The 27,360-nt window shown below is 38.3% G+C and overlaps 1 protein-coding gene and 1 long non-coding RNA gene across 3 annotated transcripts; one reads left to right on the top strand and one right to left on the bottom strand.

The window, feature by feature from the left end:
• Positions 1 to 233: 233 nt before the first annotated feature.
• Positions 234 to 7,255, bottom strand: LOC143706871 (uncharacterized). The gene is made up of 2 exons (XR_013193051.1): positions 7,136 to 7,255; positions 234 to 1,427 (listed from the first exon to the last, which is right to left on the bottom strand). It is a non-coding gene; the product is annotated as an uncharacterized LOC143706871 (long non-coding RNA).
• Positions 7,256 to 8,991: 1,736 nt separating this feature from the next.
• pou3f3b (POU class 3 homeobox 3b) lies at positions 8,992 to 12,357 on the top strand. Of its 2 annotated transcripts, none has more exons than XM_077199237.1 (2): positions 8,992 to 11,003; positions 11,316 to 12,357. In XM_077199237.1, exons 1-2 carry the CDS (start codon positions 9,783 to 9,785, stop codon positions 11,427 to 11,429), a joined length of 1,335 nt encoding a protein of 444 aa, XP_077055352.1. In that variant the 5' UTR covers positions 8,992 to 9,782; the 3' UTR covers positions 11,430 to 12,357. The 2 variants fall into 2 exon arrangements, with proteins under 2 accessions (XP_077055352.1, XP_077055353.1); XM_077199238.1 differs by having other exon boundaries at positions 9,168 to 10,994.
• Positions 12,358 to 27,360: the final 15,003 nt, after the last annotated feature.

The raw sequence follows: 27,360 nt of genomic DNA, 5'->3' as shown, positions 1-27,360 counted from the left end.
TGTTCTGAGCTATTGTGTTTCTTATTGTGTTAGCAAAACACTGAGCTAAATGTAAATGGCCGTCTGTCCTCAGGGCTAACGGAACCAATGATGGACATGTGTTACAATGCTGTCTAGCAGTTACGCACAGCAGAGCACATAATTATATAAAAATATAAGAGTTTGTTGACTTCAACAAAGCACTTTCTGCTCGTTCTTCTTCGCCTCCTTTCTTTTTCCCCTGCTTCTTATTGTTTCTTTGTAAAGGATTTAGAAGATCATGGCAGTTAATTTAATACATCTGACATGTTGAATACAATTTAAAATATCAAATATAATTATATTATATGGCTATCCGCTTTTTAAAACATATTGCAAGGAGTTTTTAATTCACTATTTTTCCTTCATCTCCCTGATGCCGATAATTAATATCTACCTGTAAATTTTTCGCTAATCTCCTCGGTTATATCGGTGCGGTTAAGTCTGAAAACTCTAATCCCATATTTACTTTCCAGCCGTTTTCTGTACCCTGATAATCTGTTTATGCGTGAGTGTGGCGTTGCGTTCTGCCGGGTGCTTGAGGGGTGTGAGCTGTGTTGTACGGAGGGCTCTGTGCGATTACAGGGGCTCAGTCTTGGCGGGCACTCAGAGTTGTCAAAGCCTTTGATCTGAACTGTCTTCATAATCACTTCAAAAAGTGTTCGCTGCACCGTGAGGGGTTTACAAATTCACCCTGTACTTTTTCTGCACTCTTAAAGCGGTTGATGCTCTGCGTTTAAGGCCTGTCCGCCATGATGAGAGGTAGAGAGAATGAAGCACAGCATTTTAAATTCACTCTCTCTCTGCAGCTGCATATAACTGGCATGAGTAAAGCAGGATTTTTTTTTTAAATATATTTATTCTTTATATCTATGTGGTCATTTCAAACATGTTTATGGTGTGTCTGTCACTGTCACACTCCTTAAATTATTTCTGCCTTTCTATAAACAAAGTGAGGAACACAAGTGAAATCCTTCCGCCTTTTGCTCTGCAGACTCACACGGGTGCAAGCAGAGGAAAAAACCTTGACTGTTCTCTTTAACAACAGCATTTGCATATTTTTATAGTCTCTCAAAGAAAAATAGCCGGCAGGCTAACAGCTCCAGCAGCAGTGTATGCTGAAAACGGAAGCAGTGAGAAGCAGAGAGTGTGTGTGTGTGTGTGTGTGTGTGTGTGTGTGTGTGTGTGTGTGTGTGTGTGTGTGTGTGTGTGTGTGTGTGTGTGTGTGTGTGTGTGTGTGTGTGTGTGTGTGTGTGTGTGTGTGTGTGTGTGTGTGTGTGTGTGTGTGTGTGTGTGTGTGTGCGTGTGTGCACTCTCACAGCGTGGCCACTCTGTCCCTCTGGGTCCAATGTGGAAAAAGGCCCCTCTCCCGAGAAAGGAGGAAAGGTTGGAGAGTTGAAGCTCCTCTTCTGCAAGAGAAATAACATAACATTAGAATCAGTTAGAACTGTATCTTGAACATTCTTTCTATGGCACGTAATACACATTTTGTCTCCAGGCATATTTTTTTTTCTCCAGGTGTCCAGATGTTCACCATATTCGCTACTAAAGTTTGTGTTGATATCTGATTACATCCTTTTCACCTTATTTATTGAGGGCAGTGACTGATCCTTGAATTGAGAGGAAATTCAAAAACTATTGAGCCTCTTTTAGTGAAGTTTTGACACCTTACGACACACTTATGTGTATGCAAACACTACAATAACAGTCCATAATTGTTAACACGCGTGGTTTACTGTATATCCTCTCGCATGGCTATATGGCCACCATTATAAATTATTTTGCTTCATAATTTCTTCAGCGTATGCTAGCAGGCTCGCTTGCATGTATAACATGAGGTTTAGATAGAAATATCCAGCTCTATCACCCACTGCGAGTGCACTGTATAGGCATTATGGTGCATACCAGAAATTAGACTCATTGACCTTTCCACCTTACACATGAGACACATATGTTTCCTTAGCTTAGCCATTATTCAGCCTCTAAGCAGTGCACCCTTAGCAAGCACATTTAAATAAAAGTGAGCGAGAGCAAACTGGAGGAGTTTAGAATGATACATTGCATGTTTTGCCTGAGTTAAGGGCAGCATTTTAGCTGTGGGGCTGTCCGTGTGCCCGGCCTGAGTAATGAGTAATGTGTGGTAGGCAGTTTGGCAGAAGGTCAGGCCACTTCTAGCAGGCTGGTGAACGTTGCTTTTGTGACCCTGCGGGCTGTATGCGTGAGTGGACCAAGAGGGAGAGAATTAGAGGAGGAGACAAAGAGAGGTAGAAATGGTTGAGACAGAGAGTGAGGAAAGGCCCAGAGGTTTGAGAGAACATTGGATGCAAAAATAAGGATACAGATGTATGTAAACCCATTTTACCTGCTGTGGGTGGGAACATAATTAAGATGACACACACAAATGATTTTCTGCCAACCAAGTGTGCCCACACATATAAAAACAGAAGATTTGATGTAGTTGCTAACACCTATACACTGCCATTTGTCAGTCATACATTCACTTGAGCCACAGATTTCTCTCAATTTTACAGGTCAAAATAGAGACACAAAGGCACTTTTTATACCACCTTTTAAAACTACGGCTTATAAAGGCTACTAGACTTGTATACTTGCAAAAACAAAAGTATCTACTGCAAAATGCTGCTGTTTCCATCACCTCTTCAGCAGAGTTAACGTTCCCGTCTGGTAACCCTCTCCAGGACAGGCTCCATCATTTATCCCTGATCGGGCTGAAAGCAGCAGAGCTGAATTTGTGTTTCGATGTGCTGCACTGCCATAAACAGCCTCACATTTTCTTCCCATTTTCACCATGAATCTCAAACGGTGCATGCCAGTTACTCTAAAACAACGTATGAGGAAAATTACAGCTGTATTATTTTATTTGCAATACCTGTAATAGGCCTCGTATTGCGAGCAGTATTTATTGAGCCGCACGGCTTTGCCGTGGATTTATTGTGTTGACAGTTTTGCTCTCAGTCGTTTTGCATAACTTGAGTATGAAAAAAAAACATTTCATCTGCATATTATATTCTTTTTTACTAAGAGGTGAGACAGTTCTCAAGCAGTGGGTTTTTTTAAACTAAAAGACTGCACTTTCTGCAACCAACAGCAAATCCTTAAATCCATAGATATACTAATGATAAAATGTTTCCATGTGCTAAGATTTCCATGTGCTATGGTTCTCACAGCCAGCATAACACCCTCAACTATTGAAACTCTTCTGTATGGCAAAGACAGACACTTTTGCTTTTGTGATTGAAGCTGAAAGATCAGGAGACCTCTTTTCACACAAAACAAGCAACAGAAAAAAGAAGAGAGGTCACTTCCAATGCGTGGTTCCTCTGTTATTCAATTTGATTGGGATTTTGGGTGATTTGTGTTGTGCATCTCTAGGGAAATAAATGCTTTGATTAATGTAATCCTGAGCAGGGAGGTACCACAAACCGCACTCCTCAGGGAACGCTGCTGTTTGACAAACAAAAACACGCAGGGCACCACTTCAGTCCACACACAATGGATACATTTTAAATAGTAGAGGGCACGTCACAGAGCTTGTGCAACTTTTTCATCAGATTAATATGTTGATGTATAATTACGATGGAATATCAGATAATCCAGTATATATAATCAAGTGTTTCATGAAAGTGCCCCTGACCCGTAATGGGGAAAGTAGGAGTTATATTATTGCTGTGGCCTGCAGCAGTAATCAGTGCAGTGTCTGTTATAGGATGTACAAGAGATATTGTTGGTCCACATGGGACAGTTAAGAGGGAACTGTCAGTTACACACACACATACGCATACACACAGAGAGTGAAAACTAGCATCCATATCACGAAACAGACAGGTGCATGTCACATCACACATATCTTGAGATGGATGAAATTTGAGGTTGGGGTCCTGACTGATTTCATGTCTGATGTGATTTATGTATTTACGAGTGATTATTTTGTATTTTAATGATTTGAGTTTGTATTTTAATGATTTGAGTTTGTATTTTAATGATTTGTGTGTGTGTGTGTGTGTGTGTGTGTGTGTGTGTGTGTGTGTGTGTGTGTGTGTGTGTGTGTGTGTGTGTGTGTGTGTGTGTGTGTGTTTATTCTATATATATATATATATATATATATATATATATATATATATATATATATATATATATATAATGTTGCATCCACATATCATTTAAAGCACATTATGACATTTGCATTGATTTCCAATGGGAGAGAGCACAATCAATAAGGGGCTGGCTGGAATGTTTACGAATAGTGAAGCTCGGATAATCTTCGTGTAAGACACAGAGCTCTGAAACATTCTTTCGCCATTTCGGTCATGAGCTGCGCGCTCCTGGGCCGGTGCTACGGGAAATTATGCACAGGGGAGCAGTGGAATAAACAAGGCGGAACGACGTGACGCACTCTTTGGGCTTCCATGTATAGAACAAAGATATAAAATAATGTCATTCCTAGTCACAAATTATGAAATAACATCGGCCAGTCGATTAGCCTACTCTTCCTCTTTGACCGACTATCACTAAAGATTTTAGATTGATCTTATATGTAGTTTTATTCCAATTTTTTTTTTTGGTGGAAAGAAAAATGTATAAATGCAATACTGTGTTTTGTTGTTATTTCGATTATTATAATTATTCACAATAACTGTAGATTTTTTTTAAATTATTTCGCATTTCAAACTGTATATTAAAATTTGGCAACTGAAAGCTCAAAACAGTCTGCATTAGATGATCACAGCTATAGTGACATATGCCCAATCCCTTCTTTTCCTTTCGATAAAGTGATACTTTCATGACAGCAGTTATAAACGAATGAAATAAAATAAAAAGACGTTTAAAAATAAAATAAATATATAGTTATAAAATAATAATTCTAATTTTGTATAATGTTTTATTTCTTATTTTAGTAATACCTACACATGTACCCTTTAGTTATGACATGTTATCTTCCAGAATTAAGAGAAAATTAGGCACATCGCTTTTTTCCCCCCTTTTTTGGGAAGAAGCCAGAGCTCTGGCCTACAATTTCACGCTGTCAGACATGAGCTTAGCGCTTTGAAGGTTTGTTTCTCTAATTAATGATAATTCAGCAGTATGTCTTATAGTCTACATATATTCAATATAGGGTATTATATGGTCTTTCTTCAAAATGAGCAGATATTTCATTTCATCATAATACATATTTTTTTCTTTGAAATAATTTCTCTTTTAATATTCACAATTCTCATTAATATTATTAAATTAAATTATATTGTATTCTGTGTTTTATTTTATTTTTTCGTGATGTTAAAATCCCCGAATTATTCAAATATTTAACTGGGTGATCAAGCATGCGCGCACCTTTTTATATAATGATGTTTCAGTTAGATAAACAATGTTGTTTTATTTTTTTTTTTGTTGAATACAATTTTCCGTAATGATAACGTGTTAAGTCATAATGACAAGTTTTTGAATATTTAAATAGGCTACTGTCGTTATATCAGCATCACTACACAACAACATTAACTCCCAAATATAATTAGCCTACACATGGTGTGTTTAAAACGTTTTACGTTTAATTTATAAACTTCCTTTAACGAAACCTTTTAGTAAACTAGATAAAGCTGTAACTTACGTCTACGTTATAAATCAGAATTGGGAGGGCTTACAAAGTAGGGTGAAAATCCGTTTGAAGACTAGCCTACACTGAATCTTTTTAAGCATGTATCGGTAATAACAGCTACATTGTTTATTTCAGCAAAAATAATATTTTGAAAAAATGTCTTATGAATAAATTAATTGTCAAGCGTGTAAGTGGTGATTTTTCGCATTATTATTTCAACAAGTATCAGTTCACTATATCAGTACCCTATGCTTCTCCTAAAAAAAATAAGAATAAATCAATAATCAAGGACAATAGCCCAATTACTCACCATTAGCCATTTTACCATACTGACTAAGCGCGACACCTGCTGGTGACAAAACAGTCCCCCGTACGTCACTGTCAAGCGTGTAAGTGTAGGATCTAATCTTTATGGTTGTGCTGATTCCAGTTATTTTATGTATACATCTTTTGTAGACGCTTGTATTTCTATAGACATATACGAATTTGAGATGTCCGTTTGGCGCAAGGGTAGATGTTCTTGGCTAGACTGTGGCTCTTTCATCTCGACTCCAGTGCACAAACATATAGCTTAATGCGACCAGTGTTCCCTCTTTTATTCCACTCACCATAGCAACCGAGAGGAAGGCTTCAAAAATGCTTTGCCCATGAATGAAACAAACGGTCTTAGTGGGGCTGCGAGAAAGAGAGATGGCATCTTCGACCGGGAGGGCACGCAAAGTTAACCCAAGAAATATCGCGGGGAGAGGTTTTCATTTTGTTACATATTTTAATATATTAATCTTAAGTAGCCTATTTTAAAAATTAATTCTAATTCAATCTAAATTTAGTTTTTTTAACTGCCTACGCATTTTAGTGCCCTCAAATGTTTTCAATTTAAGCTGCTTCAGTCTCGTTTAATTAGCCTAAGACCTTGCGCCGATCATGTTCGCATATTTTCATTGCCATTGGTTATGATCATTGTCTGCTCAGTTGCCACTCGTGTTGTGTTGTCCTTTCACAGTCGTTCGGTAACAACTAAAATCATTTGCTTTTGCAGTCATTTACACACCGCCTCGCGTTATGCATCGCGCGCACCAAAACAAGTCAGTGCTGACCAAGTTTCATCAAACTTTGGCACAGAAGTAAAAGATCGATTTATGTAAACGACCTGATATCCACTTGTACCCGACTCCACCGAGAATTCCACCGAGGGTCTCCTGTTTGAATTTGATTGATTGCACATTCTCCACTGGACATTCACTACAAAACAGCAGCTTAACCGTCTGCTCGCTATTTATAAAGCTAAACAGTCTTATTGATTTTTACACGAGAAAAAAAGGACGTCGCAACCACACAGACATATACACACAGACATAGCTATATATAGGCTATATATATATATATATATATATATATATATATATATATATATATATATATATATATATATATTGTTCAGGTAGTATGCCTTGTAAAAGGCTACAGTTTTATAATCTCGCCGAATACTGATTTGTTTTCACTTACCGTAAGATTCCATGATAACTGGAAAAAATGTCTCAAATACTGCATTGTTCGTCCATCACTGACTGACTCTCTCCCTCCGTGTTTGGTCCTTCCTAAGATTTTCTTCCCTCTGACTCAACTGAGCGGAGCTCTCCTCTGCACCGCTATTATTTTCACTAAAATATATGAAAATTTATGCAAATGAAAATCAGCACTAACTGTTCGTCTCTTGTTATACTTGGGGATTTTTCCCTCTCTACTTGCACGGAAAACAAATGATCTCCCCAGCAGGGAACACGGGGACCTTGTTACATAAACAAATAAATAATAAACAGCCCTACTTCTCAGATAAAAACATCAAACTTCAAAAAAGTTGAAGGCTTGAACATTTGAAATTGCTTTGACTCCTTAGAGTGAGTGAATCTCTTTCCTTAGACTGGCCATCACGTTTCGTATGGCCGCACGAGACGTCCTTTGAAAGCGAGCAGTATGAAATGCATAACACTAATTTAGACCAAAATCTGCTGGAAATGAATGAATAGACAGCCCCGTGGCGGTGGCCCTACTTTGCCATTCAATGTAAACAAATCCACGAGGTTCTCGGTTTTTGAGTCTGATCCAAATGAAATCTTCTGGGAAGGGGAGTGCGTAGTCCTCTCTTGGGTTTTCTACAAAACCTGATTCAGTGTTATTCTACCCAATACTAAATGAAATAAGATGAGCTTTTCTGTCACAATTGTTGTAAAATGGTGCATTGGTTTACATGTGTTTGTATGTGACTTTTTTATGGACCTGATACTTATTATTCTAGCTCATATACAAGGAGATCCAGTTTGACACCCAGTGTCACATCTCTCTTGTTTACTGAAGCTGGGGGGATCATATACGTCAATCACTCTAAATTTTCTTTGGACTTGCACTTTTTTATTTATAGTTTACCTCTGGGTGAATCCATTTGTTGTAGGGGTCTTATGGTGTGTCGGGCGCGAGATTTGAAAAGGAATGTCGTATTTGGCCTATCGCTATTTGATCCTAGTAGTTAAATTAGAAGAAATTTCTTGCAGATCCCCCCAAAGGATTGCTCAGTTTGCATTCGTTTGGGTTGCCACTTTCTCCCCATGCCTTTCTTGAGTTTAGCTACATTGCACTCTCTGTTTCCGCTTGGAAGCATCGCATAGTCATCTCGTTAACTCTTGAGAGGCCGAGGTCTCAGGAAAATGTAGTCAGTGTGATGTAATTGGGTTATTACGTCGATATATTTATTTTATCTTGCTTGGTTGAGTTCAAAAATTGTAACAGACAAGCTGGAAGAGAAATTATATTTTAGGACTCATTTAGTCAATAAGAGTGAGATCTTTGCAAACAGAGATTCCATGCAGCCAGTGGGATTTCAGTGCATTTCAAAATACCTATTTCGAAATTTCAAAAAAACAAAAAAAAAACAAGATCAATTGTATTTGTTAGATTTGTTCATCACTCTTAACTAAATTCAACCTACGGCTAATAGAACGGTTTTTGTGTTTGTTTTGTTTTTGTTATTTATTTATTTATTTATTTATTTATTTAGTGCCCTGAGAAATAGCCCAGACCAGTCACGCTGTCTTGTCCATAATTCAACTAAATAATTCACCAAAACTATGGGAAAATTAAATTAGGATTTATTAATATATTCCAGGATTCTTTAGAGTTTTCAGTAATGTATCTTGATTTATTTATTTAAATTCAAAAGCAACCAATTGGAATAGCCGGAAGGGGGGGTCTAAGTGCCCGAAGCGAGTTCTCTAGACCTGTCAATCTTGCCAGTACTATCCAATCAACGAGAACCGTTCACCCGACTTCCTTGCATTTGAGGAAAAGACGTGGACGATGTACGCAGCACAGGGTAAACACTCGCGTGTCCTCGAGCTCTGAGGGAGGGACGGAGCTAACTGTCAGAGAGAGAAAAAGAGAGAGAGAGAGAGAGAGAGAGAGAGAGAGAGAGAGAGAGAGAGAGAGAGAGAGAGAGAGAGAGAGAGAACAAGCGAATGAGAAAGAAGGCATGCAACACTGCTTTGCACTGTAATACTGGATTGTACTTCAACTGGAGCGGTTTGGCAGGTTTAAACACATCAAAACAGAACAAAGAGACAGACTTTACAGCACCATAAAAGAATCTGCAAAAGAAAAGATATAAAGGAACGGAGCAAGTGAAATCGCTGCGGCTAAATAACAAAAGAATTGAGGAAGAACCACGTTTAATATTTTTTCCACCCGGCAACGGAACATACGATTGGACTTATTATTTTTAAGGACACATTACAACTTCTTCAAACGCCAGAACTTTTTTCTTTGAACAAAGTTTTTCATTTTTTTTTTCATTTTTCCCTTTGTTTTTAAATAGAAAATACTTCAGATTGAAGGGACTGTTTGACTTCCGAGGGGGTTTTCAACGCTGACATAAAACTGGAATGTATCGTTTTAATCATTCATATGTTCGAAATATATGAATGCGCAAAATATCCAAGAGACGGATTTCGTCTTTCTCTTTGCTTTTTGTTGATGGTGTTTGCCAGAACACAAGCCAGACTTTTAAAGTTTGAATAATTCATGATATAATTTGCCTGCATTAAAAAAAGTTTCTGCAAAAAGGGAGGGGGTGATCGGCAAACATATTCATAAGGTTAGCGGAATGGCCACAGCGGCATCCAACCCTTATCTAGCCAGCAGTAGTTTATTATCGTCCGGCTCGATCGTGCACTCGGACTCCGGGGGTGGGATGCAGCAGGGCAGTGCTGCGGTAACCTCAGTGTCCGGTGGGTACAGAGGAGACCCAACGGTGAAAATGGTACAAAGTGATTTTATGCAGGGCGCAATGGCAGCGAGCAACGGGGGACATATGCTAAGCCACGCTCACCAGTGGGTGACGTCCTTGCCTCACGCGGCTGCTGCGGCTGCGGCTGCCGCAGTTGCCGCAGCTGAAGCCGGATCGCCATGGTCGTCTAGTCCCGTTGGAATGACAGGCAGCCCGCAACAGCAGCAGGACGTGAAAAATAACTCGGGGAGAGACGATTTGCATTCTGGGACTGCGCTGCATCACAGGCCCCCACATTTAGGTCCCCATCAGACTCACGCGGGTGCCTGGGGTAGCACAACCGCTGCCCACATCCCGTCTCTAACCGGGAGCCAGCAGCAACAGCAGTCCCTCATATACTCGCAGCCTGGTGGCTTCACGGTAAACGGCATGCTCAGTCCGCCAGGCAGCCAAAGCCTAGTACACCCGGGTCTGGTGCGTGGCGACACCCCAGAGCTCGATCACAACAGCCACCACCACCACCATCACCACCAGCATCAACATCACCAGCAAGCACACCACGGAGTGAACAGCCACGACCCGCACTCCGACGAGGACACACCGACGTCGGACGACTTAGAGCACTTTGCCAAGCAATTCAAACAACGCCGGATCAAACTGGGCTTCACGCAAGCGGACGTGGGCTTGGCGTTAGGCACTCTGTACGGGAACGTCTTCTCGCAGACCACAATCTGTCGCTTCGAAGCTCTCCAGCTCAGCTTTAAGAACATGTGCAAGCTGAAGCCGTTGCTTAACAAATGGCTGGAGGAAGCAGACTCTTCTACGGGCAGTCCCACCAGCATCGACAAGATAGCGGCCCAGGGCAGGAAGCGCAAGAAGCGCACCTCCATCGAAGTGAGCGTCAAAGGTGCGTTGGAGAGCCACTTCTTGAAATGTCCCAAGCCTTCGGCCCAAGAGATAACAAGTCTAGCGGACAACCTTCAGCTGGAGAAAGAGGTGGTGAGAGTTTGGTTTTGCAATCGGAGACAGAAGGAGAAAAGGATGACGCCCCCAGGAGTGCCGCAGACGCCGGAGGATGTATATTCTCAGGTCGGCAATGTGAGTGCAGATACACCGCCCCCCTCCATGGACTGCAAACGAATGTTCAGTGAGACATAGAACAGCATACAAGACTAAACATATTTTATATAAATGACTAATCTGATAAAACACAGACTATCATGAAGATAGCAAAGCATTTGATACTGTGATTGTGAGGGAATATTGAGACTGCAGATGTGTTATATATTTTTTTCACAAGAAAAAAAAAAAATCACCCCTCTTCCTTCCCAAACCCTAAACCGCCCGCTAATCTTCTTCCAGGCCCTTATATGTCTTTACCTAAAAGGTTGTGTCTGCTCTTTCTTTCAGGGACATTTTTTAGTAGATTACTTAAAAGATGCAAGTTTAACTGGGCCGAGCGAACCGGGCGACCAGAGGGTGACAACTACAAGTTCTTTCCACCAGGTAATTTTGGCGCATTAACTTCCACTGAAAAATATGAGAGATTAGAAATGAACATCAAAAATCTTTGCCCCCCCCCCCCCCCCCCCCCTACCCTGTTACACCAATGTCTTGTTTGAGAGGCAAAAGACGCAGGCAAATGTGTATGTTGTTATGGGACATTAAACCTCAAACAAAGGGATGAAATTCAACTGAAACAATGCGAAGAACAGTGGCATCCACGAAGCTTCCATCCAACTTGGCAGACTGATGACTGCATGGTTTTGTTATTATCCAAAAATATGGAATGGATTTTTTCTGGCCTTCCAATCCTTACAAAAACAACAAAAGACTGCCCTCAGATTCTGATCTCCAAGATCCCGTCTTTTTGATTTTTTTTTAATGTAAAGAACTAAATCTTACGTGGATTTTTGAGGACTAAATGAAATCCAAGATGACTTTTGAAAAGACTGAATATTCCGCAGCTGCACCTCTTTGAAAATCTTCTTTGCGAACATCCGTTGCCAAGTGGGCCAAAGCTGGTGCTGTGGATGTTTTCATGTGCTGCCATTTCCAAGCAGTATTCTTTGGTAGGTTTTAATAAACAAGACTATGTAAATCCGGCAATATAGATTCATCGGATCAGACGCTGATCGGAATTATTTACTTAATATTTTTCAATAAAATGCTTTGTTTTAATATTTTATTCGGGATACATACGAACTATTCCAAACAGTTATTTATTTCCCCCAGACTTGTGTAAAATGTTTTTTCCCCCCTGTTTTCGTTGTTGATCTTATTTGTTTTGTTTAATTTTGTATTCTCATTTTTAAAAGAGCACAAATCTACACGAGCTGACTTTGACAGTAGGAAATAAGGGTATATTTTGATGTGATGATTTGATTGTAATTTAATTTCAGTAGTGATTCCGTAAGAGATGATCGAGAACAATAAATTTGTTAGAATGAAACAAGATTGTGTGTTGTGCCTAAAATCGTAGCTGTTTGTATTTTTTTAGGATGCTCTCAGAGCAGTATTTAGCCAAATGCATTTTAAAATGATGACTGCTGAATATTAATGGCCTTATGTTCTGACCTGCAGACTAGAAATAACAAAACAAAACCTTTTATTTGTATTGCAACAAAATAGAGGTGTTTGAAATGTTTGCTTAAAATACAACCGTCCTATATATATATATATATATATATATATATATATATATTTTACACAATGCATTTTTAAAAAAAATGAAAAAAATAACAAGTCAGTGTAACGTAACAATAGTTTAGGCCTCGATGGGAAGCATTACGCATTAACTTTTAGCATTTCTTATGTAACATTCTAATCTTTGACAAACCAGCAAAAGTGTCACCGCTGAATTATACTTCAGTGTAGGCTGCAACCATTTTGTTAGCAGGATGAAATTTGTCTCTGTGGCAAGTAATAGAGATAGCAACGTTCAGTAAATCTCACGAGAGAAAGCCCAGAAAAGTTGACCGCTTTTGGAGGTGGAGTGTTTACATGTCACGCGCTTTTTCCGATCACCGTGTTTTTTTGTTTTTGTTTTTTGACATATTTTTATTAAGTGTTACATGGTCTGCTTTTTGCATCTATCTATCTATCTATCTATCTATCCATCTATCTATCTATCTATCTATCTATATATCTATCTATCTATATATCTATCTCGTTATCTATCTATCTATCTATAGAGATATGCCTATTGTTGTATAAAAAATATTCAAATATTACACTGTATATATCCGTATATATCCTTGTAAACTAAAACACGTGTTTACAGACTTGCACAGCTATGCATATCTTTTTATCGTAGGCCTATTTTTAGCATTCGATCAGTCGATGTGTTTAGGAATAGCTTAATTGTACAACATTTATTTTATAAAGTTCTCAGCAATTGAATTTATAATAAATGTTTGCAATGTTTGCTACATGCATTGTTTGATGACCTATCGAATTTTATCAGGCTATTATTTTTATTATTATTATTATTACCCGATTGTCGCAAAAAACAGTTTATAGGCTACATATTCTCTGTTTTGCTTGTTAAAATAAACCAGGCCTACCTAATTTCACAACAGATTGCATATGCCATCCAGACTTACAAATAGGCCTGTAATGTAAGTCATGCCGTAAACTTTAGCCGGTATAAACCTGTCATAAACTGACTTCATGTTATATACCAAACATTATTCATGCAAGTCAAATATTGGAGATGAAATTTTCCTGAGCTAGGCCTCATAAATAAAACGGACGAAGTCTTTCGTAAGCGGGCGAAAACGATCAGTGTGATCGCTTTAACTTTTTCTTAGGATGACTATTCAGCAAAACGCGCAATTCCCTCTCTCTCTTTCCAAGATTTAAATTTCGCGGATGAATTCCCGTACACTAGTTGCTTAGCAACTAAATTCAATCAATGTTATAGAAGTATGCATCCCTTCTCTTTGTCCCCAAATAATGAGGGTGCTAGTCTGACACTCAGACTGATTTTGTATGACTCGAGTTAAAGAAATGCTGCCATTGAGAAGTAGGTTCAATTTAATCATAATTAAAATTTAGAGCCCGGGGGGGTCAGCCCATGTGTATGATTGGTGTATAAAGATTTAAATATCGAATATTTAAATATCAAGTTTTTTCCAGAATTGTTAATTAAACAGATGTGGAATTAATAGGCTATGTCTAAAAAACAAAACAAAAAAATCTTGTTTTTTTTTTTTTTTGATGTCCGGTGACCCTGTTTTCCTTTTAGTGAGCAGCATGGCATAGTATTTTAATTTACTCATATATATATATATATATATATACTACAGAAATATCTGTTGTTTCTTAAATTGTATATATATATAGGCCTATATATATATATATATATATATATATATATATATATATATATATATATATATACAGACTTTAAGAAACAACAGATATTTCTGTAGTATATAGGGAGACCTGGAATATGTTCAGCAAGCAGATGACATAAACTGCACTAAACACCATAGTCTATATATGTCACATGACTTTCGACCCACGTGCTTGGATCTATCCCTTGCTGATAAAATACTAGCAAGAACTGCTATAAATAAATAAAAAAACTAAATAAAAAAAACTTAGAGTCCGAACGGTTCTACCTCAAAAATTATTTGGATTTTAAATGCAGCTCAAATTATTGTTAGCCTTTTAGTTTTGTAGCAATAATTGTGGCCCTTCATAAATAATCGATCAGCACGTGCAGGCTGCAGCCACATTTAAAATATTTTTTTACCCCCATGTTTTAGCCCAAATAACATTTATTTTATTGCATTTATTCTTTCTTTCCAAACCTTCTAGAGAAACTACAATGTGTCACTGTCTAATAGGTAACCAATAACTCTTAACCTGAATTAAGTAGCACTAATACAGTTTTTGTTTTTGTAACAGCAATATAGCCTATAACTTTTGATAAGAAGCTTCATGCGTTAACTTGACCAGTGTCTAAAAAAAGTCCTGAGAAATTTAGAATATAGTGGCCTACCTCGATAATACCAAACGCTAACGTCACATGCCATAAACTTTTCAAGAACTCACAACGAAAACTACATCAGTGAAGTAATAAATAAATAATAGTCTATATTATATAATCTATTAATAATAATAGAGTGGATGGCATGTCACAGAGAATTATGTTTGCAGTGTACTATCATAACGAATTCCTATAGTTTTCTAAATACTATAGCTGTTCATAGGCTAATTTAGGGCCATTATAACTTGTCAATCGTTTTTTAACGGCAAACTAATTTAACAGGATATCGATACTCCAGTTTGAACATCACACAGAATATCCCAGCCAACAGGATATTTTATATAGAATGAACAACGTGGCCAACCGAACGAACGAACTCTTATTTTGATCTGTGATCAAAAAGTTAATGTCCATGCAATCGATGAGGCTTTCGCACTTGATTGTATCTTTATACGAACATGCCAGACTTTTCGAGGTCAATATTTTGTTGTTGTTATTGTCGGTTTAAGGGGGGTTTTTTTTCTAATTTTTTTTTGTCTTTTAACCCCTTGTGCTGTACACATGCATAATGCTCTTACATAGGACATTTCTCAGTGGGGAGACGTCCTCCACACCGCCTTTGTTAATCCATGTTCTATTGTCATATTGCTAATACGCAGCACATGTTGTTGTATCTTTTAAACATCTGTATTGCTCTAATACAAAATCACAGCATTTTGGTCATCTTGGCATAATTTCTTTTGCCTTTATTTACAAATTGTATCGAATTACAAAATGATTCTTTCCCTGTGAAATGTTTTTGCTCTTGGGTGTATAGACGTATTTTGGTTATCTTTTTTGGACTATTATAAGTGGTTAAAAAAGAAGTAGGCTACTTCTAAATTCTAAATCTAAATAGCCGGTCCCTTAACTTTGAACGAGGAAAAGTTAGGAACGCGCATGTGGTCTTTCACAGATGTAGGAATTCTGCGTAGTATGTTTTTCTTATTGTTGTCATTTACATATATCTATTTTGCATAGCCCTTACACAGGGAAAGAGTGAAATGTTAAGGCAGAACATTTTTAACGATAATAATGATGATAATAATAATAATAATAATAATAATAATAATAATTATTATTATTATTATTATTATTATTATTATTATTATTATAAGCCAGCTTGGTTATAAGGTAACAGCTGTATTTGCTTAAACTTGGAATTAAAATATAAATAGTTTATTTAAAATGGTTATCCAGAGCACCGTGCAATAGGCCAGTAGGCTAATGCAACTCAGAACTCCATGGAAGTCCCCAGTTGTGCTGTCTGGAGGACCAGCACTCCCAGTCACTCTCTCCCTCTGGAGACGCACTGTAAACGCCGCTCATGTTCAGCGGGCGCAGGTGTTACTCACGGCAAACCAGAGGTTACATTTCCATCAAATACCTCCTGAAGTCATGTGAAACAATAACTAGACAAATTTACTCAATGCTCAAGCCACACTAGGCCACGCATGTAGTGTCTTTATTGTTAAGTGACTGAAAATATTTGTAGCCTATTTACTATATATTGTAAGTACACATAATATATATTTACACTTAATTTTATTATCAGTGCAATTTATTCTATTGGCGTTATTCTGTGTATTACATCAATTTAATAGAATTAAGAAGAACCAGAATGCCCTATTTTCCCTGTATAGTAACGATTTGAATTACTTGTATGACGTCTCATTGAGATCCCAGTTTAGACAGAGAAGATTGTGCAGATTTAGCTGCTTTCACTTGGGTCCCTGGTGGTGTCTGATGAGTTCTTGCATGCTGAGTGCTATGCCTTAAATGAATGATAATCCAACACAAATACGTAAATAAATATGTGTAGGCTCTATTCATAAATAGCACTGAGGTCAACATTCAAAACTCGTGGTAAGATTGGACAATCCGGACCACTGGTGAAACTGATCGCTCCGGATCATATGCCCAAGCGGCATGCAGTGCGAGCTGGGCACCACGTGTCCAAGAGCGCGAGAATAGAGCTTAATGAAATATGGATGCAGAGTGACGTGACGTGTGGGGTTTCCTTTCTATAGAATGAGAAGTTCAAGGCGCTGTGCTTTGAGGGACAGACAAGAAGATGGACAGGTGAAGGAAAACGCCACTGAACTAGGGTTGAGTGTAGGCTATTTGGATTACTTAAAATAACCTTCACGACAACTAACAGGAAACCCCTAAAAGGTTTATATAAAATACATAAGAATATATTTAGTAACAACAAAGTGCCTGTAATAATAATAATAATACAATAATAATAATTTATTTGCAAAAAAATTTATCTAGATTTCATTAATCTACATTTATATATATATATATATATATATATATATATATATATGTATATAGTTTTTTGTTACCTTTCTAACTTTTAATGTAATTAGGCTAGCATTGGCCAGAATGAGCTACAAGGTTCTATAGCCTATTTTGGTTTGTAGGCTATTCGACTATTCTAAAAAAAAAATTGCTATAGTTTTCTTCACATAAAATGTCAAACAAAAAATTTATAAAATCATTAGTAGTAGGCCTAGAAGTTTTTTTTTTTATATTTTAATAATAATAATATATGCCATACAGTATAAAGCCTATTGATTGATTATACAAAACTCAAGACGTTTTTGTTGTCCGTCCAATAGGCCTGCTTATATTTTTTACACTTAAACCAGAGTGGGGAAGGAAATATCTATGATGTTGGGAAAATAATTTTGTGGTTTGACTACTAACAAACATAAAGGATTTCCCGTGTTTTTGTGTGTGTGTTTTACCCCTTTAAGTCACTGTATCCTTGAGAGCTCAACAACACGCACATAGCTCTACTACAATCAGTGCGCAGCTGGGCGGAACACTTCCACGGCCCAACAGCGCCATCTGCTGTTTCGCACAGAGGCTTGATATCACAGTCAGTTACTCACAAAAATGTTGCAGATGTTTTCTCTTTCACACATGAATTGGATACTAAAGGATTACTATAGGCTACTTTCAGTAGTAAAATTGCACTTGTACGATAATAGGCGGATAAGATAGATAGGCCAAACTGATAGCCTAGCTATATTTTCATATAGTTTTTAGCCCAACATATTTTTTAAGTTCAAATCTTGAGAGACTTTGCCCTTATAAAAAAAAATAAATAAAAAATAAAAGATTTGTTCCCCGTTTTACTGCGTGACAACCTATCCAACTGATCATGGCTGGTTAACCGAAGCATTAGGGTGTTATAGCACTTAAATGGTCCTTAATCTCTAAGGCAAGTTTCTTAAAATTACAGTTATTTTAGTTGTAAAAAAGTTAGTAAACTGACGAAAGCCTCCGGCCACTCGTGAAAATATTTTATAAAGCCCACAAAGTATCTGTGAGACAAACAAAATCTCATAAAATGCTGAGCAATTTGTTGTTGGATTTTGTGAATGTTATTTATAATTTATTCTATTTATTACAACAAGCCAACCTTAATTTTAATTAGGCTATGTGATATCATTTCGTATGACCATGTGATTGATTGTTTTGGAGAATATGTGTAAAAATTTTTGTCAATGTCATTTTGGTTTGTTGTTAGAAGCATATATATAAAAAATATAAAAAATAAATTGATAAAAAATAAATTGATATATATATATATATATATATATATATATATATCAATTTTTTTTAAATTTATTTTTGCTCTTTAACAAGTTTTGCAAGGAGCATTCATCCCCACACCACCATCAGCTTGTTCTGTCCAAAACACAGAGATGAATCTACTAATAATTTACTAACATAAACAATATTAGAACTAATATATAAGAATATATATATATATATAGTGTTTATGGTTTTTCCCATTTTCAGTTGTAAAGTAATTTCCAATTACAACTTTGTATTTGTCCCAGAGTCTCTGGTTTTGAGGATTAATCACTCAAATTCATGGCTTCCACATGCCGTCTGATCACAAATGTTAAGTTGCCACACTCTTGTTTGAGAGGAATAAATTTAGCCTGGATAAGGATGGATGGTGGTGATGTTGGGGGGGGATCAATGGTCCTCAGGGGTCTGGTGACATCTCAAGCCACACGCCTGCCTTTGCGTCATGGCGGTCCGCCAAACCGAGCTCAGCTATCCCAGCAGGCCATTCACTTTAGCAGTAGTTACCAAGGTGACAGCATGTCAGAGCTTTGGCTGCTTGGTGCCGGCTTGTAGGGAGCTGATGCATCACCTTGATGGATTTGTCAATTGTGCTTAGACAAGGTGGGGGCAGCAGCCCACATGACACTCACTGTCCCAAAACACATGCGAGCGGCATCCCATCCTGAAACCATCCCTTGGTTTGGATAGACATGTGCTTTCCTATATACATCCATTGATTAAGCAATGTATTTGCAGCTCTTAGACAAGAAGGAAGATGGAATTACAGTATCCTCAGAGGCCCAGGGAGGGGGGCAGAGGAGCTGGAAGAGGGGCTGTTGGGTTCAATGTCTCATTAACCAGGTAGGGATTTAGAGCATAGAGCATCTGAGCCGTCTTTAGCTCAGAGGGTTGCAGTGTAACCATTTATAGGTTTCAGGGTTTAATAGATTACTAATAATTGGACCCACATATCCTAGGTTAGGTATTAGTGCCTGAAGCCAATAATTAGATCACTGTAAACGGATGCCACAGCTCTTTTGCTTAAACAGAGATCAGTAATGGAGCACTGGAAAATCTTTTCCAGATAAGAAAAGTAAGTGTGAGAGAACAAGTGAAAGTTTGGCTCAGTGGGGTCTCTACATGGTACATAGCCAGAAAACCAGAAAACGCTATAATTGATTGCTTTGATCTTGAAACAAAACAGTCTTGTGGTGAAATAAAGTTGTCCATACCCTAAATGGCTTCTGTATCTCTTTTGAGAAGGGAAGATGAGGATAAAAGGCTCAAAGGTGCTTTACAGCAGCCCTCATTAGGACAACTCCAGGTGTGGGAGAGTTAACTCCTGGTCACTCATTCACCACCCCCAGACGGCAGAGGTTCAACTAATCCACTCAACATTGGTCAGACGGACAGCGTAAACTCACTCACCGAGGGTTTGGAACGAGAGTGATTAACCTAACATCAAAGGTGACCTGCCAGAAACACATGAAGACGAAGAGAAGAAATTGAGAAAACTTGGTTAGACATCTGTAGTGCACTCGCAAGCATTGTATGTGCAAATTCTCAAGTCATTAAAGGCTTTACTCTCAGAAATAATAGTAATTAATTGGTGTAATACACAAAGGACATAATTATCTTTTTTTTCTGTACTGGCACATATTTAATTACCCGTAATTGTTCCCCAAGCCTCGTTCAATAGGGGTGTAGACTAGACAATCATAATGCATTATGCTCTAATCCTATATTTGGTTTTGCACAGAAGATATCACTATATCAAAGAATATATACAGCGACTACTTCACAATGCTCAAACAAAAACATTTCGGAACTAATTTTCAGGTCAGGTTTACATCATCAGCAGATTGTCTTATGTAGAGAGCATTATACATGTTAATAACTGCCAGATTTATCCCTTTTCTCTCACAGACCAAAGAACAAAACTACTGATTAACGTGAATTCTTGTGAAGTGTGGCGATATCTGAGAGTGTTGGGAGCTAAATTTGCCCCCTGTGCAGAGGGCTGAGGGCAGCCTCGCGGCTCCTTGAACACAAGATGGAGTTTAATAAGTAAACAGAACAGCGAGAGGACAGACACTCTGATCATGGGCCCGTTCGACCACCCCGGCCCCCTGCAAGCCAGGCGAGCTGATTAGCTCTGCCGATTGTACCTAGTAATTGCAGTGCCTTGACCCCCTCCAGGCAAATATTAGATTTTAGTGGTTTAACCTTTGCAGTCTACAGTGGGTTTAAATTGCTTGTGCAGATGTTGGCGAGCCCAGCGGTAGCCGGAGAGCCAGTGTCCTCTCATCAGTGGATGGAGATGTCTCAAGACTCCCGGTCCTTATTATCCCTGTCTCATTTAGAGCAACTCCTTATGTCTGATTGGTAGCGTCATTTCAACTTTTCGCCAATATCATCGCTGGAATCAACTTTGTTATTTAAAGTGTTTATAATTGTGTGCACCAAAGCTGCTGTGCACTAGCAATTAATACATGGAGAACAAACATTATGAACAAATCCCCCAAAATTAAAATATTGGTTCGAAGAGGGATACTGAGCTGGGAATGTAGTTAGAGGTATAGCGGAACGAGGGGGTGCCCCTTGCAGGGCATGTCCATTAGCAGGAAATGTTCACGAGATGAAGCAGTAGGAAGTTTTTCTAAGGTCAGTCTCAGCTACTCCAGAGGGTCGTATTACCCCCGTCCTGTCTGGGGTCTTGAACCTCTTCCTCCCATGTGACGGGCAGCTGCATCCCACGGCCCCTTTCTCTGCAATGTGTAGTAATGGTTTCCTTCCTGCACTAGCCACCGGGACCCTACCTCAGACGCTTACCTGGGGGAAAAAAAAAGACAGACACAAGTTGAGGGAGGGGGGGAAAAGACACTGGTCTTTTCATCCATGGGAAGCAGGGAAGGAACCCTTCAACTTGTTTGAGGCTGGAAACCCAATACAGCCGCTCCACTGGTGAGTGTGTGTGTGTGTGTTAGGGGGGCTGAATGGGCCTACAAAGTGGTTCCATCTGAGAACGAGAGAGGCTCACACAGGATACTGCCTACACACATAACGCAAAGCTGACAGATCCATATTCGGATCTATCATTACTGCCCTTGTAACAAATATCGTGTCGATGAACAGAGGTGCACAACATGAGATGGATGAGATAGAAAAACACAGAGAAAAAACGGTGAAAGTTCTGGCTGTAGCCCCATGACCACATAAGCCTGCAAAGGAGGCATTAGCAGAGCTGGCAGAGGCAAAGCACTTCACTGATCTAAATCGCCCCCATTCTTTCTTATCAGCAGTGTGTGGGGAGCAATACTCAGGTAGCCCCCCACAGGCCCATCGCTAAAAGCCTTAATATCTGTGGACGTCCGTGGCCACAACCCAATCTGCCACGGCGGTCGATTTGTTTCACGCACTGCCAGAAGTGCTTTGTAATTAGGCTGATATTGATGAGGCCTGATTCCAGCAGGTAATCACTGGCAGTTCAGCTTCTCTCCGCTCCTCAGCAAAATGTCTCTATTTATTACAGAGCTTTTGCTATCAATTAAAGGGCACTCAAAGCACGGCTCTTTGATAATCAGCCGGATGATTTCCGTGGCTGTTGGAGGGCAGATATGAAATCTGGACAAGCATTCTCCACGGATGCCTTAGGGGCATTACGTTATAACAACACTGGAGAATTTTGGCATTTGAATGGCCTCGCTTGAAGGACTGTTTCATTAAAAGTCCATTTCCTAAATAAGCCTGTTTTGGGAAAACAATGTAAATAAAACAGGGATTTCCTAAGAGCAGGCTCTTCCAGGGTTACGCTTTCGTGCCTTGCTTTCGCTTCTGCATACTTATTATTTTGGCTTAGTTGATTGTGTGTGCGCTACATGTGTGTGCATCGTACCGCTCCGTCTGCGTCCCTGGGCCGCGCGTGTTCTGTGTGGATTATGACTCCCCTGGATTCTGTCTGTGTCTCTGAGGAGAGGACACCATTTGGGCCCCACTCATATCCTCCGGCTGCCTTTTCCAATCACTGCCTTTCTACCTCTTCTCTCTCCCTACAGATAAGCAGCCAATCAGTGCAGGTGCTAGTTCATGAAGGGTAGGGGCATAAGGGCAGGTTCCATGGCCCCGGGGCATGAAAGGCGCACTGGCACCCATGACAAAGACAAAACACACAGATACTCACACATTTGCACCCGAACGTAAGTGTGTATTCAAGGGGGAAAAGAGAAATCTGTTGGTTTTCTTTCACTCTTTCAGCACCCTCACTCCCCTCCAGCTGTTGTTCCTTAGTATCGATCAATGTTGCTCTCTGCATCGGCAAACTATTCATTTTTTGATTCATTATTGCAATGTCAGTCTGTGTTGCGCCTTCCTAAATTGTGGTTATAAGCAAACGGGTTATGAGCACGAGTGAAAAAGTCCCTTTTATGCTAGACGGTTAAATAATAGCCTTGCTACTGTATATTCATTGCTATTGAAATAGCCACTTTGGATTTCATTATGCAAACTCACTAGAACACATTTGTAGTGTTTATCGCAATATTTTCTTCTTTTTTTTAAAATAAAGGCTTCATTTCAAAAATCTCTGGACAGTTGCCATTTACTTTGGCACCGGCCCTGAGTAAACAAAATCATTAGACCAAGTCTTAACAGAAAGCATGTGCTGTTTGTAACCACTAGATGTTTTCACATAAATCCCTTGTGAATGGAATGAGAGATACAGCGTGCAAAATACTAGAGGAAAAGCAGTTTTAAGCAGACTGCCCCTATGGCTGATTGTGTCAGCCGCAATGGACGCTGTAAGCAGTGTGAAAGCTTTAAGGTGAAAACGACACACGCTGTGAGATGTGCTTATCCCATCACGAGCCAGTAAGGATATTAGGAAAAGCATGATGGAAATTATGACTGGAATAAGCCTACATCTTACCACTAAAGCTTAAAGAATCCAGGCCCATCTCTCTCTCGCTTGCTTTTCCCCTTTTCTTCGCCCTCTCATGTCCTGCCACTACTAACCCTTTTTTTCTGCAGTGTAAAACTGTATTTCTCAAAAAGGCATTATTTCCACATTTCAGCCTGTGGAATTTGCTATTCTTTTCTCCTTCTCTGAAACCACACAGCTCTTTTAACTTTCAAGGAATTTGGACTACAGCCACTTTCCAAAATTCCAGGAAAGGAAGAGGACATTTATTCAACTTTTGAAAGGACAACAAAACCTTCTTCAAGTGAGAGTGGTGAAGTCATGCTGTTGTTAAAGACAATAAAGCAGTCACTCTTTGTTGGTCTTCCAATAATAATTTGACATATTGCATGTTCAATACAATGCACCTGAGACGCATCTCTCTGTAGCCAAGGGCGTGGTTAGCTGGTACCCTCTGATGTCAGAGGGTACCACAACTTCCAATAGGAAAATTCAACTGCAGTAGCCACCGTTCAACCTGAAGAGGGCAGAAATCAGATGTTTTTACACCTATATATTGTAGAATTAAAACACTTTAAATCCAAATGACAAAAAAATTACTCGAATCAATGAACAGCATTTATGAAGCTCCATTCTTACAGATCATTAACAAAAAAAAGTTGTTTTAGTGTTTAGTTACCCTTTAAATAAATTAAAAAAAATATTCAGACCTCTCCACTTCAAAAACATATAGAGACTGGTCACATCAAAAGTCTAATTGAATTTCTGTTTATCGAATTTTATCAATAGTGGCAACAGTCTGTTAACATGGGCTCAATCAGAAATAATATGTTGAGCCAATGAAAAAAATGAGTTTACCAAACAGTGATGTTGGTCCAATTGAATACTTTAAATTGTAGTAGCAATTTTATATCTCACTGTCCCAACAGAAAAATGTATGCAAAACATAAATTCATTAAGCAAAATACAGAACACAGGCAACAGGGTTGAAATTTTATCACATCTCTCTTTGTTTAACAAATAAATTCCAAAACAGGACATTTGGTGAAAATACCTTATTTTTAATGTCATTTTGTAAAAGTGTATTACATTTGCAATAAGTGGTAAGCCAGCTTTAGAGCATTAGGAATCAATGGTACTGTTTCAACTATATGTTTATACAAAAATGCACCTTATTTTTATGAGCTAATTGTGGAAAATATAAACTGCTCATGAATATGATTGATTTATGATATTTTAGTACACAAGCAAAGGACTTATGTGAAAAATCACTTCAGCATCTAGTGTTTGTGTAGTGATGAAAAAAATACTATAAATATTTAGTATATAGATATAGTATAATATATAGTATATATAGTATATAAATAGTATATACTATTGGAACATCAAGTGTTTTAATGTTTACAGATTGGCCTCATTCACTGCATTGCAAGTTTTTGTTAAGAGTTGTAGCGGTTGAATGTGGAATATTCCTTTAATTGAATGAAATTACCATTTTGACACTTCATGTAACTGATTTGAAATGTGATTACGACGTGTAAAACCAAGTGACAGAGAATATTAAAAGTGTTTACATCTTAAAAATTCTCCAGTCTTAAGCTGTAGACCTTTGTGACGTTTGACACTTTTCATATTTGCGAGGGTGGCTCACAGAAACACCTCCAGCAGGAGCGTTAGCCCTGAGTTAGGACAGAGCTAGCATGTGATTAATGCGATGCTCACTAACCCCCATGGTGAATTGGAGACCAGGGGTCGAGTCTATTTTTCTTTGTGAACGCTTGTGGCTAAACCTGAGCACAAACGTTGTTCATCATTGCTCCACATTAGCTCGCCAGAGCATTGACTGGCACAAACCAGAAGCGTGTGTCCCTTCACTTTGATTAATGTTCAAAAACACTCACTCCAACTCTATCATGAGTGAAGCCATGGCATCTATTAGAAACAGTGCACACATACATATAACCACAGGAATAAATGTTGGCCTGTGGCTCTGCCCTCTCCTCTCGTGTTCATACACAGAAAATTGTTTTCATTCATTAGGCAGTCTCACCCCAAACATGCCCACTTCCAGACAATGTAGTATGTGAAAAGTAGTATTTCAAATGAGATGTGCAGGTTTCATAAAACTATTACATTTATTCAATTATTTATTTTTATTAAAGGCTGAAGTCACATTACAATTACTTGGCATATGTGTACAGATATTAATACTTAGCATACAGTATGCAATACTTTTTTTTAAAGTTTAAAAGTATAGGCTACTTTAATGCAGAACATACTTTGACAGTAGATGCTTTCAGATGCAGTTTCAGTTGTAGTGAACGTTAAGTAATACGTTAAGTTTAACTGGTTGATATTAATCACAATAGCACCACCAAGGATTCTGGACTTTATATTAACTCCAAGCTTATAGACCTTGTACGCCAGAGAAACAAGCACTCAACCATCTTTAGAATTTTATCTTTGATCTTCTGTTTTTGCGTTAGACCTGTAAATTTCTATGGCATCCTGTCGAAGAGTAATTAGCTGGTGAAGTGGATTTACTTATTGAGTTAACGAAAGTTATTATGAACATTGTAATGTTTGAAGCTGATGTCAGAACAAATGTCAGTAGAGCAGGACGATTATAAAACGAGCGGTTCATTCATAAATCATTAAGATCTTACCTTCATGCTGTGGAAGTACAAGTGAGGACAGAACACAATGAGCGCAGCGAGATAAAGGGGCGGGGCTACATAAGGTCTATAGGCCTTAAAGTACCCCAATTATGCTATTTTAAAGGTCTCCTATAATAGGTTTAAACAAAAGGTTTGCAAGATCAAAAAACACTTTCATTTTCTCATAATATACATTTCACTTCACCACATTTTCCAATGATTCTCAAATGACTTGTCGGATGAATCAGTCTCACTAAATCCCTCCTTTCCAGGAGCCTGCTCTGCTCTGATTGGTCAGATGGCCCAGTCTGTTACAATTGATTCCTGATTGATTAAAGCCTGATTTATACTTCTAAATTTTTGGAGAGGTGCACGTCAGGGTACGCCGAAGGGTACCCCAGCTAGAAATTTTTTGTTCTAAAAATGTTCTGAGAACATTACCATGCAGTGTTCTTATAACATTTTCAGCGGGTAGTTTTCTTTTTGTTCCCAGAATGTTCTCTTAAAAGTTCAAATAACATTCTTTAAAAACATTCTAAATATGTTTAATGCTAATATTGTTAGAACATTATTCCCTAATGTTCTTATAACATTTTCAGCGGGTAGATTTCTTTTTGTTCCCAGAATGTTCTTAAAAGATCGGATAACATTCTCTAAAAACATTCTAAAAATGTTTAATGCTAACATTGTTAGAACATTATTCCCTAATGTTCTTATATTTAGCGGGTAGTTTTATTTTTGTTCCCAGAATGTTCTCTTAAAAGATGGCATAACATTCTCTAAGAACACTCTAAAAATGTTTTGTGATGACCTTCTATAAAGGTTTAATCATAACATTTTTAGAACATTACATCCCCTAACATTCTTATAAAGTTTTTAGCGGGAAGTTTTATTTTTGTTCCCAAAATGTTCTCTTAAACAAAAAAAATGCTTAGCTATAACATTGTTAAAACATACAATTTTATTAATCTCAAAACTAAAACATCAGAATCTAACAGGTTTATAAATGGCATCCACATAAATTATTAGAAGTTCTGCGTACAGTAAATGCCCAACATTAAATGAAGAAATCAGTAAAGTCCAATGTGCAATCATGCGTCTTGACTGCAGTGTTTGCTCAGAGTGCTCATCATCAGTCTTTGCTTGTCTTGGTTCTTGCAGAAGAATAATACAGTCATCTGTATTAATATGTGTTCTACTGTTCTCTCTTCTAGTTGTCCAGCTGCTCTCCCAGTTAGCAGCAGTGAACTC

The sequence above is a fragment of the Siphateles boraxobius genome, unplaced genomic scaffold, assembly GCF_051911475.1.
Source record: "Siphateles boraxobius isolate OS27281-9 unplaced genomic scaffold, OSU_SipBor_1 41, whole genome shotgun sequence".
Taxonomy (NCBI): Eukaryota; Metazoa; Chordata; class Actinopteri; order Cypriniformes; family Leuciscidae; genus Siphateles; species Siphateles boraxobius.
The sequence above is the reverse complement of the archived record's forward strand: the minus strand, read 5'-3'. Positions and strand labels throughout refer to the sequence as shown.

Excerpts from the sequence above, each read along its gene's own strand:
- pou3f3b (XM_077199237.1), top strand. The coding sequence starts at position 9,783 with ATGGCCACAGCGGCATCCAACCCTTATCTAGCCAGCAGTAGTTTATTA. Across the intron at positions 11,004-11,315 it reads TATATTCTCAGGTCGGCAAT|GGACATTTTTTAGTAGATTA; the intron begins GTGAGTGCAGAT and ends TCTTTCTTTCAG.